Source organism: Lactuca virosa, chromosome 5, assembly GCF_052849685.1.
Source record: "Lactuca virosa cultivar CGN04683 chromosome 5, Lactuca_virosa_CGN04683_v6, whole genome shotgun sequence".
Lineage (NCBI taxonomy): Eukaryota > Viridiplantae > Streptophyta > Magnoliopsida > Asterales > Asteraceae > Lactuca > Lactuca virosa.
In genome coordinates, this window is record NC_136430.1 from 463275150 (window position 1) to 463291544 (window position 16395).

Below are 16395 nucleotides of genomic sequence, written 5' to 3' on the forward strand. Positions count from 1 at the left end.
ATCCTCACTTTCCGTTTGCTCAATCAATCACATAGAATTCATGCTGATACTCTCTGTGATATTATTGGTGCCCCAAAAGCGAAAAGAGATGTATATACAGCAAAAGGAAGAAGAAATGCTGTATTTGAGCGCGAGTGTGGAACGTTTTGGAGAACTATCTCTTGTGAAGATGAGTTTCAGTCAGGCACAGCAAAAGCTTCTAGCATTATTCATCCGGTTCTGAAGGTCACCCACCGGATTATTGCTTCTCTTTTATTTCCTCAAGAAGAGATTAGCAAAGCAAACAAAAAAGAATTAGAAGTTTTGTGGTGCATGATTAACAAGCCCGAGGAAGTCCCTCATTTTGGGTGTTGGGTAGTTCAGAAAATGCTCAAAAATGCCCTGAGCAATGGTGGCCAGCTACATTGTGGAGGCATGGTATCTATTATAGCTGAACATCTTGGCCTCCATCTACCCAACAATCCAACCAATATAATTCCGGGTCGTACTCGTTTATCACTTGAAGTTTTGGAAATCATGCATCTCTTTCACCGCCATCCCAATGGGGATGTTCATTGGACAGTCGATGGTAAAGAATACTTACGCGTCGATAACCGAAATAAGAAGATATTAGTCTTGGCCAATGACATCCCTTCTACCAATTGGCACCTCCAATCCAACTTGGGTGTTACTGCTGCCCGTAGACCTTCAACCACCACTTCTACTCCTCCTGCTCCTACTGCTGGTGCCTCTAGCTCATCTCGCCCCATTCCTTTTCCTGAACACAATCTTTACATGGGCGAGTTTGCACGCTTGAACGACCGTTACACCAGCATACAGCAGGAAGTCGGAGAAATTTATACGGGTGTCGCTGAAATCACTTCTGAATTTCAGGACTACCGTAACTTGCAAGAAGAGCGTTGGGCCCAACAAGAACTGCGATGGGCTGAGCAGGATCAGAGATGGATCGCTCAAGAGCAGCATAACCGCAACGTTCATCATTTGATGAGCGATATCCATCGAGTTCTTGTGCTCCCCACACAGCAGCAACAATCATCATCCTCCCAACCCCAATGGCCTCCATACTATCCTGCAGATTATCCTTCACAGTTCCCTCCATATCCACCGCCCGGTCCTCAATAGGCCAGCTATGCCTCTCTCCAAGCATCGAGGACGATGCTTATTTTAAGCTTGGGGAGGGGCATCCATCCATCCATGTATTATCCCGTTGCATGTAGGTTGCATGTAATTTTGTACGTATTGCATTACATTATTTTTCTTTGTCATTTTTTAAAAAATATATATATATATATATATATATATATATATATATATATATAAATAAAAAAAAAATAATAAAAAAAAATAAAATAAATAAATAAATAAATAAAAAAGAGATCCAATCCTAAGCAACCGAATCTTTTCGAAACAGTTGAGCTGATAAATGAGTCATGTGCCTTGAGATTAAACTTGCTCTTTTTATTGAAATCTAAAAGCAAGTTAATCGCACACGAACACACCTCCTGAAGCTACTTGTGCAAAACAGAAAGTGAGAAGATTGTCAACATTGGAGCATAACAGCAGGTATGAGTTAATTCTTTGGGACATATGACCGGTCTTATGAGTAGTAATGCTCAATTGAACTTAAAATGCCAAATTCAAAAGTTCATAAAAAGAATACAAAATCTCAATGTTCCGAGCCTTCCAGCGCTCTAAAAGTCATTTCTACTCATTCCCTTTTATATACCCTGCTTGGGGACATAACTTTCAACTATACTTACGGGTCTTTGCATGTTAACCTTTAGTCCCCTGAAAAATGTCTTAGAAGTCCTCACGGTAATAGACCGTGAGATGTCCCACAATAGAAAAGTCAAGGACGAAAATATAAAGAAATTGGTCAAATAAATAAATTAATTAATTAATAAGAGTGTTATGTGTTAACTTAGATATTTGTATTTGAATTCTTAAAAAAAAAAAAAAAAAAAAAAAAAAAAAAAAACTATTATTAAGTTAATCTGTGACCTTTGGGATTCGAACAAGTAAACTCTGAGGGGTGTTTTACACCTAATCGCCTAAAGCTAAATTGTTTGGGACTGATTGAGTTGAAAATTCGTTACATGGGTTCCATAGAAAGTCATGAACTTAATAATAGCAAATAAAGCTAATATGTGGCCTTTGAGGTTCGGGCAAGTAAACCCGAGGGATCTCTTTAAATCTAGCACACTAAGGTCATTTGATTTGGATGTGTTGGTTGGAAGCCCGTTACACGGATTTCAAAGAAAGCCATGAGCTTTATTTGTAAAAAAATATAATTAAGAAGTTTGTATATAGTTGTGTTTATAGTTTAATTGAATATTATGTTTAGGAAAAATATTTGGCTGCCAAAAGATTCCCTTGGACTTGGATTTGAACTTATGACATTGGACTGAATGTTAACTACTTTGACTGGTGTAAGTGGTTTGAAGTTTGTAACCAATCTGGATAAATATTAGGGAATTTTTAGAAAAGATTTTTCAGAAAAAGATTGTTGTTGATCAACAAATAGCTGGAATCGGGCATTGTTATATTTTATGAAACAAAGATGGTTGAGCATGTTTTGTCACATATAATTTCACGAGAGTAAGACCGTAATTTGTTCCAATAATTGACTTGATGATATTGAAAGGGAATTAGTGTTGTGATCTTTGATTCTGTTGAGTTGTATTAGGGAGTGGCCAAAGTCTTATTTCTATTATCATATAATATTTTGAGACTAAAGCCAAGTTAACTCAAGGCATGACAGGTACATTCTCAACTATGGTACAAAACAGGGTAATTGGGTTGGATCTTTTCATGTTGGTTTTGATTTCATGCATTAAGTTTCAAATAGTTTTAACTTTAATTTTCTTTTCTTCTATTCTATTTTATTTTCTCTAGTTTAAATCTTCTTGCTCTTTCTTGAGGACAAGAAAGGTTCAAGCTTGGGGAGATTTGTTAGATGCATATTCATGCATTCATTTTGTAGTTTTAGTTCATAAAAGTGCATTGCATTTAGGTTTAAACTCATGCATTTTGCATATTTTTCGGGATTTTTCATGATGCAATTCCATTCACACACTTTTATGATATTTCAGGGACTTTTGAAGGTTGGATCTTGATGGAGGAAGTTAAAAAGAGTTGGAAACGAAGTTTCAGAAGTTTTGGAGCATTGAAGAGAGAGAGAATGAAGAAATGAAGATTTGAGCCTTTCAGACATTTACACGGCCGTGTAAATGATGGCTTAAAATTTACACGGGCCGTGTAAACGCATATGCAAGAGCGTTCTTCTTTTCTTGTTTACACGGTCGTGTAAATGGCACCCTATAATTTACACGGGCCGTGTAAACGTCTCGACAGTTTTTAAAGCAGTTTTACTCTCATTTAATGGGGACAATCAGTTTTGTTGGGGGTTAGGTCGGATTTTGGACAGGGAGAAGGAGATTTTCAGAGCTTTTGGAAGTAGATTAACACTTGGAAACACTTTAATTTCCTTTTTGTAAGTCAATTTGAAGTTTGAACTTGTTTGATTTGTAGTTTAACCTAGTCATGTGTGGTTGATTTCATTATCATTTACGAATCTGAATTCTTAAGTATGTGTTGTTAGGTTGTAATTTGAACTTAATTTGTGTTTAACATCTAGTAATCTTTGATTTGATCTTAATCATGTGTTTGGTTAGTTCTCTTTTTCACTTGATCAATGAACTAGGGTTCTTATCAATCTAGTTAATCAAATTATGAAATTCGTATATGTTTTATGATTTGATGTTAGTAACACACACTTACTTGGTTGTAATTAGATCAAAATTAGTGCAATCAAAGATTAAATGTTTATATTCCCAAGCTTAAGAGGAATGTTAAACATTGTTGGTAATTAGTGCAAAAACTTAATGTCATTTAATGATTTGATGCAAGAACTTATTTGAATTGAATCAATTAAATGAAGTTTTATTTGAAGAGCTTGTTTTGAATAAAATACTTTTGCCAATTTGGATATTAGAGTTTATTAATATCTAACTTACCAACCTAGATTGAACATGAGTTATAATCATATTACATCTTTCAACATAATACATGTATAAGAGTCAGAATCGGAAATGTACTTCTTTTACTGCGTTTTGTTATCAATCTTTCTTATTTATGAAGTTTAATTCAAGTTCAAACACAATCCCCCATTTTAATATTATTTGTATTATGTGTGAGAATATGGCAAGATAAGAAGTCATGTATTCCTGTGGACCGACCCTGCTTACTCTATACTATCTTTAGTATAAGAAATAGCAGTGACTTGAGCTTTATTAATATTATTTCATCCCATTATTTGTTGGGTTTGACACGCCTAACAGCTTGCTCCTTACCCCCTCTTGCAACCTGGATGCAAGTTCCATTTCCTCATCCAAATCGCCAAACTTGGAGAAGACCTTCAGAAAGCTAACGTTGACAATTTTGGTGAGATTGTCATATGCATCGACGTTTGGAGCTTTGTTTTCCAGGGTAGTGAGAACATTGTCAAAAATTGTCATCAGTTCATCTAACTTGTAGTTCGGAATGTCCATAAAGTGTTGGGTAGACTGAATTACCTTGATTAAAACCGGTTGCATTATCATGTTCATCCCATCTTTTTCTCGGATCTCCTTCTCCAATCTTTGAATCTGTTTTTCATGATGAACATGAGTCTGCTTGATGAGTTCATTGGTAGCAGAGATCATACCATCATGAATATTGAGCATTGTAGAGGTAGTGGAGAGGTAGTGGTTAAGATTCTTTGCACGTGGCTGCTAACAGATTCTCCCTATTTCATCTTGTTTGCTATGAGGGACTTTACCACCTCGTACTTTTCCTGACGAGCTCGCTTATGGTATTTCTCCATAAGGTCATTGTTCATCTCGGATGGCCAGTAATCCTCATGGTATCCCTGCAATCCAGGAATCATTGTGGCCACCATGATGCAAGCAACTTTTGTTGCATCATTGTAGTGTTTCTTGTAGGCAACCATTTCTTCAGGAGTGACCTTCTCTTCGTCAATCTCATCTAATGGTTTCTCAAGGACATATTCCTTGTCCTCGAAACGAAGGGCCATTTTTATGTTGCACATCCAGTCATTGTAGTTGATATTATCCAATGTCACCTTTGAGCAGATGTTCAACAAGGAAAAGTGATGGTCGAAGGAGGAGGAGGAACCACCAACATCATTTGGAGTAGACAGCTGTAAAAGAAAGGTAGTTTTAGTTATATAAGAACATTCCTTAATATAACAACCCAAAATGAAATATTAAGGCTAGGATCCAACTAAAAAATTCACAACTTAGAAAAGGGATGCCGTAATCTAATTGTAAATTTTATAAAGGTAGGTAAATGACGATTTACCAATTCTACCATCTAAAAAAGAAATTTAGTTTAGTGAAATTCCTATATCTTGTTTGTGATCCTCGGTATCCCAGTCACAAATGGAAGAGCATAATCTAAAATTAAACATGTCATTGAATAGTTCAATGAGTCTCAATAACCATGCAAATTAGATGTCATTTATCATCTTATTTTAATGTGTCGGTTAACCACACACGCTCCATTAATCAACGATAATTTCCGAGATGCCCATTATTACTCTTTATAGTCACTATTAGTGTGTCAGTTAACCACACGCGCTCCACTAACTACTATAAAGTATAATGTGCAATTTCATGGGTTAGCATACAAATTCACATTTTTTCTATAGTAACTAAGATTGAGATTTAAATAAAATAGTTTAGTTACTTCTTAATCACATTATACTTATTAATGAGAATTAATTGTTCTATCAAACCCGTTCGGCTAACGACCCTCCACCATACAAGAGAGCGGTGGGTAAGAATGGATACCCAATGGAGGTCATTTTATAGGCCGCTTCCTTAAACTCCCCTTATAGTATGGATTTGTGAGTGTGGCGTACTAGCGATTCGACTGACATATTCTTATACATATAGTAATAATTAAACATTTAATATTACATATAGTATAAGGTGTATTTTAAAACCTTTCAAAATACTAGGGCTTATATTTTAAATTTCGAAATTAATATTAAATTAATTAAATTTAAAATAAATGAATTAATTATTAACAATTAAATAAATTAACTCAATAAGGATTCCAAATTTGTAATTATTCTTTTTAATCAAATAAACTAACAATTATCAAATAAGGAAACTCTCAAAACCCTTGCCTAATTCAAAATCTTGGGGAGGAAGGCTAGGGTTTCTAAACCCTAGCCCTTATTTTCGAAAACAAGGGGGTGGAGGCTAGGGTTCTTAAAGCCCTAGCCCTTTGTCGAAATTTAAGGCAAGAAACCCTTGCCCAAAATAGATTACTTGGGATGCAAGGTAAGGGTTTCATCCTTTACCAAATTTTCGAAACTTAGGGTCCAAGAAACCCTAATTTCGAAATTCTTGCCCTAGAGGGTTTAATTGCCATAAACCTAATTTGATGAATTCAACCATTATAGCACATTCAATAGAAAACAAGCCAGTATCTGATATCACTGATGGGTTTTATTAAAAGAGGGAGAACTGATGGGTTTTATGCAAAACAAACAAACTTAAACTCTTAAGTGTGCATGCAACCCTAATAAAGATCTATGTTTTCTCTATTGAACCTATAAATATGAACATCAAAAGGAAACCCTAAGAATACTAGGCTATTTTTGGAAATACCAAAATAGGGTTAGAGATTACATACCTTGATTGTTATTGTAGCAAATAACAAAGAAACCATCTTGTTGATCCTTTGGAAGCAAGCACCACAATTGTTGTGCCTCTAATGGAATCACACCCAACATAAGCAAGAGGATGATAGGAGAAGGAGGTAAGAATTTCGGCCAAAGCTTCTTAAGGTAAGGAGTGCCAAATTTGTGAAGGCCTTAGGTCATTTATATAGCTGAGGTAGCTTGGTGCTAAAGCTAAGGTTTAAAGAGGAAACCTTAAAGCCCTTTGCTTGGTGACCAAGTAGCCCATTCCCCCCCCCCCCATTCAAGGGGCTTGGACGAAAACTCATTGGGCTTGCCCAAGTGATTTTCGTCTACCTCATCCAATGAGGTCATTGGGCTTCTTTCCTCAACTTTCAATAAATAACCAAACAATCCATGCACTTTTAATCAATCCAATTAATCTCATAATTAATCTCAGAATTAATTCTAATTAATTTTTGATTAATTATTAATTAAATAATATTATTTCTAATTAATATATTATTTTTATAATACATTAATAAATCATTTATTTCAATTTACTACTCAAATAATAAATAAACCTCTCTCTCCCTCTCTCTCCAAAGTCATGATGTCTAGTTGCTAGGTTTGAGGGCAACCCAAAAGGACTGTGCTACTATCAATTCAAGTTTATACCAAGTATAGTTATGGGCTTTGACACCTAAGCTAACAATATATATATATATATATATATATATATATATATATATATATATATATATATATAAGGAAAATCTTCAGAAAAGTCTCAAAGTTTTGGGCTAGTAGTTTATGATCTAGTCCTATATTAAATTTAATTAACGAAAAAGGACAGGAAACCGACTATTGTAACCACTTTAACCCTTTTTTACCTTTTTAGCAGGTAACTGATGAGGTGGCGCGCCAAATGGACTTTTGGGTTGAGGTGGCAAGTGATGTGGCAGACTCTTTCTTTAGGATTTAAAATCAGATTTTTAGGAGAGAGGGGGGGGGGGGGAATACGCCTAAACCACACACCTCACCATATGAACCGGAAGCATTTTTGTTATTATTTATTCAATTGTATTTATAAAGTCTTAATAATTAATTCTTAATAACAAGGTCAACATTAGTCCATGACCTTTCTTCTTCCCTCGGTCTTTCTCCTATCCCCAAGTCCCTCATCTCAATTCTGGCAAATATGTCATCGGAAAATTCATTTTGGTTCAAAAGTTGACCACCCCACCTCTGTTCTGGTTTGAAAATCCACATTGGCGGAACCCGTCGAGTACTCCAACGAGTTTGTAGATCTACATGTCGTCGCAACTCCTCCCTTTCTTTTATTTGGTTAGAACAAAGTCCGCCACAACTCCTCCTGCTGCAGATCTGGAATCAAAATTTCGTTTTTGAAGAAGGTTAGAGAAACCAGCAAATTGTTTTTCGGGTATCGATAGAGGAGAAGAAGAAATGCTTAAGAGAAAAAATGATCTCGAATGTTTTCAACAATTTTTTCTTAAGTGCGGATTAGAAATTAAGGTTGGAGATTTAGTGATTCCTAGAAAACCTTGGTGAGTCGGTAATGGCGATATTTGTTAGGAGTTGTGAGGAAGAAGAGATTTATAAGCCTTTATAAGCAAATTTTAAGGAAAGAAATCAATAAATTTTTCTATCTCACATGATAAAGTGTATGGTTATGAGTGGGAGGTTAAGAGTTTGAGTCTCCGTCCTTATTTTTTTCTCAAATAATTATGATTTTTTAAATTCTAAAGGAAAGGCAGCCATATCACCTGCCACCTCGGCCCATAAGTCCATTTGGCGTGCCACCTCATCATCTGCCACCTCGGCCCATAAGTCCATTTGGCGCACCACCTCATCAGTTACCTATTGAAAAGGTAAAAAAGTGTTAAAATGGTTACAATAGCCGGTTTTCTATCATTTTTCGTTAATGAAATTTAATTTAGGACTAGATCATAAACTGACCCAAAACTTTGAGACTTTTCTGGAGATTGTCCTATATATAAAATTTAAAAAATTCAAAATTTAGACTGTTGAACGGATGAAATTAAAGCAAGCCTTCCTATTCGCGTCCTCTCTCGTCGTAGCCAACACGAGCCATAACGACCACGACTCACGACGACACGCCGGGATGGTGTGCACGGTTGTGGTTCATGGCCACGTATACCATAAACGCCTTCATTGAATGCATACCGGACGACCTTATGGATAAAAAACTTTTTATAAAATTATCAAAACCCGAATAACATAACATGACATTTATAAAATCAACCAACTGAAAAAATTATCAAAATCCGAATAACATAACATGACATTTATAAAATTATCAAAATCCGAATACTACTCTTTATGAATATGAAAAAAAGTAAAATTGAAAAAGCCAAAGATGAACGGAAAAAATCCGAACTTGAACTGAAAATGAGAATGCAAAGACCGTAAAATGGACCCAAAGAGATTGCATGAGACCGGTCAAAAAATGACCAAACTATTGAGTAAATTACACGAATGGTCCCTATAGTTTGGGGTAATTTTCACGTTTGGTCTTAACTTATTTTTTTAACTCAGAAGGTCTCTACTGTTTGTTTTTGTTCATGTAACAAAAACAAACGGTAAGGCTAAACCATAAGGAGCATTCGTGTAACTTACACCCAAACTATGTGGCACCTAGGCGTGTGCAAAAAAACCGGTTCAGGAACCGAATCGGTCGCTGAACCGGAAACCGGTTTAGGCCTGAACCGGTTCACTTAAGAACCGAATCGCGTATGAACCGAACCACCGGATCCGACCAATTCGCCCTTTTTACCCTTGAGACCGGTTTGGAACCGGTTTTTTTTATCCGGTTTTGAACCGGTGATGAACCGGTTTTCGAGAGTTACCGTTTTTTTGTCTTTTCCTAACGGCTATATAGCCGTTTGAGGCTGATAAGGACCCGATTTTGGCTCTTTTTTGACCATATTAACCATTCCTTATAGTATATATATGTATTAGATGTTTAGGTCTCCACTTTACCTTAACAATTCCTCAAAAAACCTCTCTTACTTCAAAAAACCCTCTTAATTCAAACAATGGATTCGGCTTCCATTGGTGTTGGAGATTCATCAAACAATCCTACCGTTGTTAGCATCAAAGAAACAAATAGAAATCCGGCTATTTGGTGCAACTATGATTTGTGTGTAATGTCGAACGGTACAAAAAGAGCGCGATGCAAGAAATGTGGTGCTTTTTTTAATGAAGATGAGAATTCGACATTGAAAACTCATATGACCAAAAGATGCCCCGCGGTGAAATTTGGGCCGGGACATAATCAAACAACAATGGCGAATGATGCAACATTGTGGAGTTACGATTTGGGTAAAGTTCGGGATAGGATGGCGAAGTTCGTGATTCAAGAATGTTTGCCTTTTGACCACTTCGACAACAAACGATTGACTTCACTTATCCAAGATACTCTCCAACCACGATATTGCCATGTGAGTCGTACTTCTATTAGATGTGATTGTATTGAAATGTGGAAACTTGCAAAAAATGAAATGATTTTATGATTTCAATCTTTAGAAACCGGTGTGAATTTAACTTGTGATGTTTGGACGGCTCCTCACGGTTCACCGGATGCGTACCTTTGTGTTACCGCTCATTGGATTAATCCAACTAATTGGGTAATGATGAAGCGTACGATTACGTTTGAATTGTTTGAGTACCCGCACACCGGTAGAAATTTATTTAAAATTTTAGATTGTGTGATCAAAACTTATAAACTTGAAGGAAAGATTTTTTCTATATCTTTTGATAATGCTTCAAACAACACCGTCGCGGTTGGACAACTAAAACTAAAATATAAACCAATTTGCGATGGTATTTTTTTTCATAGTCGATGTGTTGCACATATCATTAATCCGGATCCACTTCTCACCAAAATAACGAAACAATTAGGCTTTATAATACTTTGAGGAATGAAAATTCCAAACGAGCTCGGTCTAACACCCCTAGTAGCGAGCTCGGAAGGTACATTGGTTCCGATTTCTTGTCTCAAATGTGTATTCAAGAGTTTGAAAATTTTGATATTTTGGCTTGGTGGAAAGGAAAGGAAACCCAATTTCCGATTCTAGCCGCTATGACCCGTGATCTACTAAGCTCCCAAGCTTCTACGGTAGCTTCGGAATCGGCTTTTTCTGTTAGTGGCAGGGTAATATCACCAAGAAGAACAAAACTAACCCCTTTGTCGGTGGAAGTGTGCATTTGCTTGAAATGCTACCTTGATGGCGTGGAAAGGATACAAGACATTGAAGTACTAGAAGACACATCGTTGCATGTCGAACAACGAGTACATGAGGAAGAAGTAGCGATGGGAATGTCGGTGGCACTCACCCTAGAAGAGATCGAGTATGAGAGAGGATTACGCAACGACATGGCGGATGACGAATAAATACAATGACTACGGACTTGGATTGAAGACTACGACGACAACAATGTTTTATATTTGAAGATGTATTAGTTTGACAATTTGGATGTTTTGTGTTTTTATGTTTGAAGTTGTATTATGTATTTCCAATATAAAAAAACAAAAAAAAAATGAAAAAAAGGTTGAAAATTGCTCCAAAAAATATGTTGATTCAAGTTGAACAATTTTGTACATACATTATGTTTTTATACATATACACAAACATCAAATCTAAAACAAAAAAAAAATTAATACATCAAAAGATATGTATATTATTAAGCAAGAAACAAAAAAAAAATTAAAAAAAAACCTTTTGGCATATATATGGACGTGTGTTAGTGTGTATATTACAAAAAACCTAAGCCTTCCTAATTCACCCCATTTCCAAAAAACCTACTGTGAGAGTGAGACCCCCCTTTTTTTTTTGTTAAACACAATAAAAGCAATAGATTCAAAAAAAAAACCCATTCCTATTTTTCAATTATTAGCCTAAAAAAAAAAAAAATAATTGAATTTTTTTTTTCCGTCGAACCGGTTTTGAACCCTTTTTGAACCGGTTTAAGAAACAGTTTTCGGACCGGTTTTTTGAACCGGTTTCTAGAGAACCGAACCGGTTTACATATGTTCGGATTATTTTGAGGCTGGACCGGTTTAGAACCGAACCGGTTTAAGAGTGAACCGGTTTTGACTAAGTTGACCAGAACCGAACCGGTTTTCTGAACCGGTCCGGTTCAGAAAAAAAACCGGTTTGTGCAAGCCTAGTGGCACCCGTCCCCAAAAACCCGAACAATTTCAAAATTGAATCCAAACGGACCAAAGTTTCTTTGTGCACCTTACTCGGGCCATTTAACAACCTAAGCTTGGGCTACTGAGAGCCCATTATTCATTTATATACCGAGCGGCGCTTATTAATGTCGTCGTGTTCATAAACCCTAGTTTTTCAATTTTCCCACATTTCTGCTTAGGTTGCAAAATCCTCCGCCGCTGCTATGGTATTGTCCATTTGCCGAAACCCTAATCTTCATACAGGTTTCTTAATTTTCTTTTTCTTAAGCGTTTTTTTCGCGTCATGATACCAGGGTATAGATCTTGTTGCCGGTGGGAAGAGCAAGAGAACCAAAAGAAACTCCCCTAGATCCGATGACATCTACCTGAAGCTCCTTGTCAAGGTTCATACAAATACATTGCGCAGTTCTCCGCCTGTTTACATTTACATATACACACGTTCAACCAAGATGCCGAAATCTAAACGTTTTGTCTTATTTCTTATTTGGTCAGCTCTACCGGTTTTTGGTAAGGAGAACAGGAAGCAACTTCAATGCTGTGATACTGAAGAGGCTCTTCATGAGCAAAGTCAATAAACCCCCGATATCTCTCTCTCGTCTGATTCGTTACATGTCTGGAAAGGTGCTTGTTACCACTTAATATTTTTTTTTTTTAATTAAAAGGCTTGATTTTGTGGTAATATTGGTGCCATAAGTATTCTGTTTTCATCTATCTTGAAAGTGCTTTGCTATGTTTACCAATATTTTTGCTAAAAAAATCTACCCTACAAATTAGTTAGATGTTGAAATGTAATATTGTTCCCTGCAAACAATGCAACCGCCTTTCTTTGAATAGAGGGACTATATGGAACTGCTTATAATAATGAATAACAGAATACTAGAAAAATATAGTGTTAAAATGGTTGTAATATATTAACTTGCTGGCTTTTTGATTCGAGGTATGTTTGTATCTGTAGGATGAGAAGATTGCTGTGATTGTGGGCACAGTGACAGACGATGTTAGGGTGCATGAAATCCCTTGTATGAAGGTAACTGCACTGAGGTTCACTGAGACTGCAAGGGCAAGGATTGAGAAGGCAGGTGGAGAATGTTTGACATTTGATCAGCTGGCCCTTCGAGCTCCTCTTGGACAGAACACGGTGTGTCATCTTTTTCTTATGATGTCTGTTTTTCCTTTTTATGATAATCATTACTTGTGTTGCATTTTGAACTATCACACATGCACATGACTCTTTGTTTCAATCAACCAAACAAGGCAGTCCTTAGTGCTTGAAGGGGTTTGCCTTAAAACATCCTCACTGCCATTTAATTTTCACAACTATATGCATCCTCAACCTACAATTGCCTATTTTCTTATGCACATTTTTTTACTGTCTGATATTGCAAACATGTGCACAAATTAAACACTTGTGTATCTTTAACACATACACATTTGCTATTGTAACCTTTTTTTTTTCTCTAAGCTTAGTAACATGAAGTCCGCTACTTATACCTGTCTTGCACAGGGTCATGGCATTGGTTATATCCTTTTGCTTGGTGATATCTTTGTCTCTTTATGGTTTATAATCATGGGTAGCCATATGCCTTATGGATGACCTTCCATAAACAAGTTTTATTTGTTGAATATTTTGTGGTATGGTTGGGTTAGGTTTCTGGTTTCTGATGATGTGTGTGTTTTGGTTATTTTAGGTTCTTCTTAGAGGTCCAAAGAATTCACGAGAAGCGGTGAGGCACTTTGGTAAGGCTCCTGGTGTACCACACAGCCACACCAAGCCTTATGTGAGATCAAAGGGAAGGAAGTTTGAGAAGGCCAGAGGTAGAAGAAACAGCAGGGGATTTAGAAACTAAGTCACCATTCCCATGTTTTTTTCCCTGTGTTCTTGATTATATCTTTACTTCTTGTTTGTGTACTTGCTATTTTGACATCCATCTTTTTTCTGGGTAATGAAGTTGGAGATTTGGACCTGGATTTCTTCAAAATGTTTATTGAGTTGAATGGGTTTTTATGATTCATGTTGCTATATTTATTTGATCTGGTTTTGGCATGGAGTAGGAGGTTTTAATTGCAAGAACTATCGTTACTTTAAACCGTGTTTCTAATGTTGGGTTTAATTCTGACTTTAGTCAAAAAAGTTAGCCTTTTGTTGGTTTTATTTAGTATTTGAGTAAGTGTTGTTTGACCAAGTTCAAAACAAGAGATCAAAACGTGGTGTACTTTTCATTCTAGTCTCCTTTTCATTAGGAGTAGTGACTAGTTTTTAGGATGGTATTGTTTATTTCTGTTGGGCTTTTAGTAGGCTATTTATAGCCATTTGTTTTGATCAATAAAGTGTAGTTGTTGAGTCCAGAGCAGCTTTTGTGTGAAAACAAAGTCTCCATCTGTTTCTTTTTTCTTTTTCTTTTCGTGTAAGCAACAACAGGGAACAACTCTTAGTTTTCTTTCTTATTTGTTTAGAAGGTTGCAGGGGCTATTCCAACATCTAAACAGTCAACCAAATTATGTTTTGTAGCTGCGATCATAGTTGTTAGACTTGTATGAGTCTAAAAAGAGGCGACTCTGTTTTAAGCCTGACTCGGTCAAAATTTACGAGTCCTTGTCTGACTCGTACCGAGTCGAGTTGACCTGTGAATCCGACGTGTCATATATCTCATGGGTAATCACGTGATCAGATGGGTAAACCAATGGATGATGACAGTGAGAAGAAGAAGAAGAAGAGCATGAGTAGTAGCGTAGATGTTTTATATCATAACAAGAATCCCAATGATGGGTTCGATGGATGAAGAAGGGTTACTACTTCATCTTCCATCCAGCAACAGATGGTGGATTTAGAGGATAAGTGAGGGTGACAGCGATGAGCCGATGACAACTTGAAAGGCGAGAGCGGAGGGGGTTGAATATTTAGAGTAAACAAGTCTTCATTTGAGTTGGGCCGTAGTTTTAATGGTTTTTTTGTGAAACATATATTAAAAGCTAATCATACAAACAATAGACGTGTGACTTTGACGACTTTCTGAAACACAAAGATATAGCCATGTATTTAGGGCTGTAAACGAACCAAACGAACATGAACAATGGCTTGTTCATGTTCGTTCGTTTAAGTTACCCGAACAACAAACGAACATGAACGGATAAACGAACGAGATTTTCATGTTCATGTTCGTTCGTTTAACAAATTAACTTGTTCATGTTCGTTCGTTTATGTTCATGAACATGCTAAACGAACATAAACGAACAAACATAAACGAACAAAGATAAAAAAAAACAATTGAACATATATGAACATAAACGAACATATAATATAGAAATATAATAAAAAAATTTGAATATAAATGAATATAAATAAACTTAAACAAACGAATATAAACGAACATCAGAAATGAATGTTCACGAACATAAATGAACGAACGAGACCATTGTTCATGTTCGTTCATTTAACTAAACGAACGATAATTTTTGTTCATATTCGTTCATTTATTAAATAAACGAACATAAACGAACTTCCCGCCGAACAGTTCACGAACTGTTCGCCGAACGTTCAGTTCGTTTACAGCCCTACATGTATTGATTTATAACCTAAATCTTTTGAATTAAGCATTAAAAGTTAATTATTTAAATATATATAGGGCGTGAGCATTTGAGAGCTTCCAGCGTTTGACAAAACGCTCCGTTTTGAACAAAAATTTTTGTTTGACACTATAAGCTTTTAGCGTTCAGTTTAAACAAAACGCTCCAAATCCGAATGCCACTTCATGTAGCGTTTAACAAAATGTTACAAGCTACAAGCTATCCGCTACCAGCTAATTTTGCCGAACACGCCCATAATAACTTCTAACTAGTTAATTTGTAATCTTTAGTAAATATGTATTAATATTCAACAAATATCTATGTATTTTTATGTTTATTATATCTTTATATATAATTTTTTTTAACATCATGACTCTTACGAGTCGAGTCACGAGTAGAAAATTATTCTTTTCGAGTCATGAGTCGACAACTATGACTGCGATGATCTCTAAAGTCTTCAGGTTTTTTACATACTGACCCTTATTCTACCTGTGCAACAGCAGTAGATGTTTTACACGGTATTCCCTATTCAACAACAATAGTTATACATAAGATAAGAAATGAAGGATAGTTGAAACAAATGTGTTAGGTTTGACTTTGTAAATACTTTAATCCCTATTCTAATAAAAGAATAAGTTGATTATCCTTTTGCCATGTGTCACCTTATTAAAACTCCTAATTAATGTGATGCCACATGTCAACCTATTGATTCTCCATTTCAAATTTAAATTTTAAATTCCTCACTTTAATTACATTAAATTAAATAACATTAGAATAGAAATTTAAAAAAAAATTAATACAGATTATAAAGTCACGTATTTAAATCAACGAGTATAATTTTATATAACTAAAAAGAAATATCTCTTAATTAATAATTTATTTAACATAATTGATTAATAAT

At 35.7% G+C, this 16395-nt stretch overlaps 1 protein-coding gene across 1 annotated transcript; it reads left to right on the top strand.

The window, feature by feature from the left end:
• Nucleotides 1–12029: 12029 nt before the first annotated feature.
• LOC145114638 (large ribosomal subunit protein eL18x-like) lies at nucleotides 12030–13894 on the top strand. Its single transcript, XM_079050694.1, has 5 exons — nucleotides 12030–12136; nucleotides 12224–12313; nucleotides 12423–12551; nucleotides 12886–13068; nucleotides 13619–13894. Exons 1-5 carry the CDS (start codon nucleotides 12134–12136, stop codon nucleotides 13775–13777), a joined length of 564 nt encoding a protein of 187 aa, XP_078906820.1. The 5' UTR covers nucleotides 12030–12133; the 3' UTR covers nucleotides 13778–13894.
• The last annotated feature ends 2501 nt before the right edge of the window (nucleotides 13895–16395 follow it).

What these genes read in the sequence shown, in the direction of transcription:
- LOC145114638 (XM_079050694.1), top strand. An exon ending in ACCTGAAGCTCCTTGTCAAG is followed by an intron (nt 12,314 to 12,422) that starts GTTCATACAAAT and finishes TTATTTGGTCAG; the next exon opens with CTCTACCGGTTTTTGGTAAG. An exon ending in TTCGTTACATGTCTGGAAAG is followed by an intron (nt 12,552 to 12,885) that starts GTGCTTGTTACC and finishes TTGTATCTGTAG; the next exon opens with GATGAGAAGATTGCTGTGAT.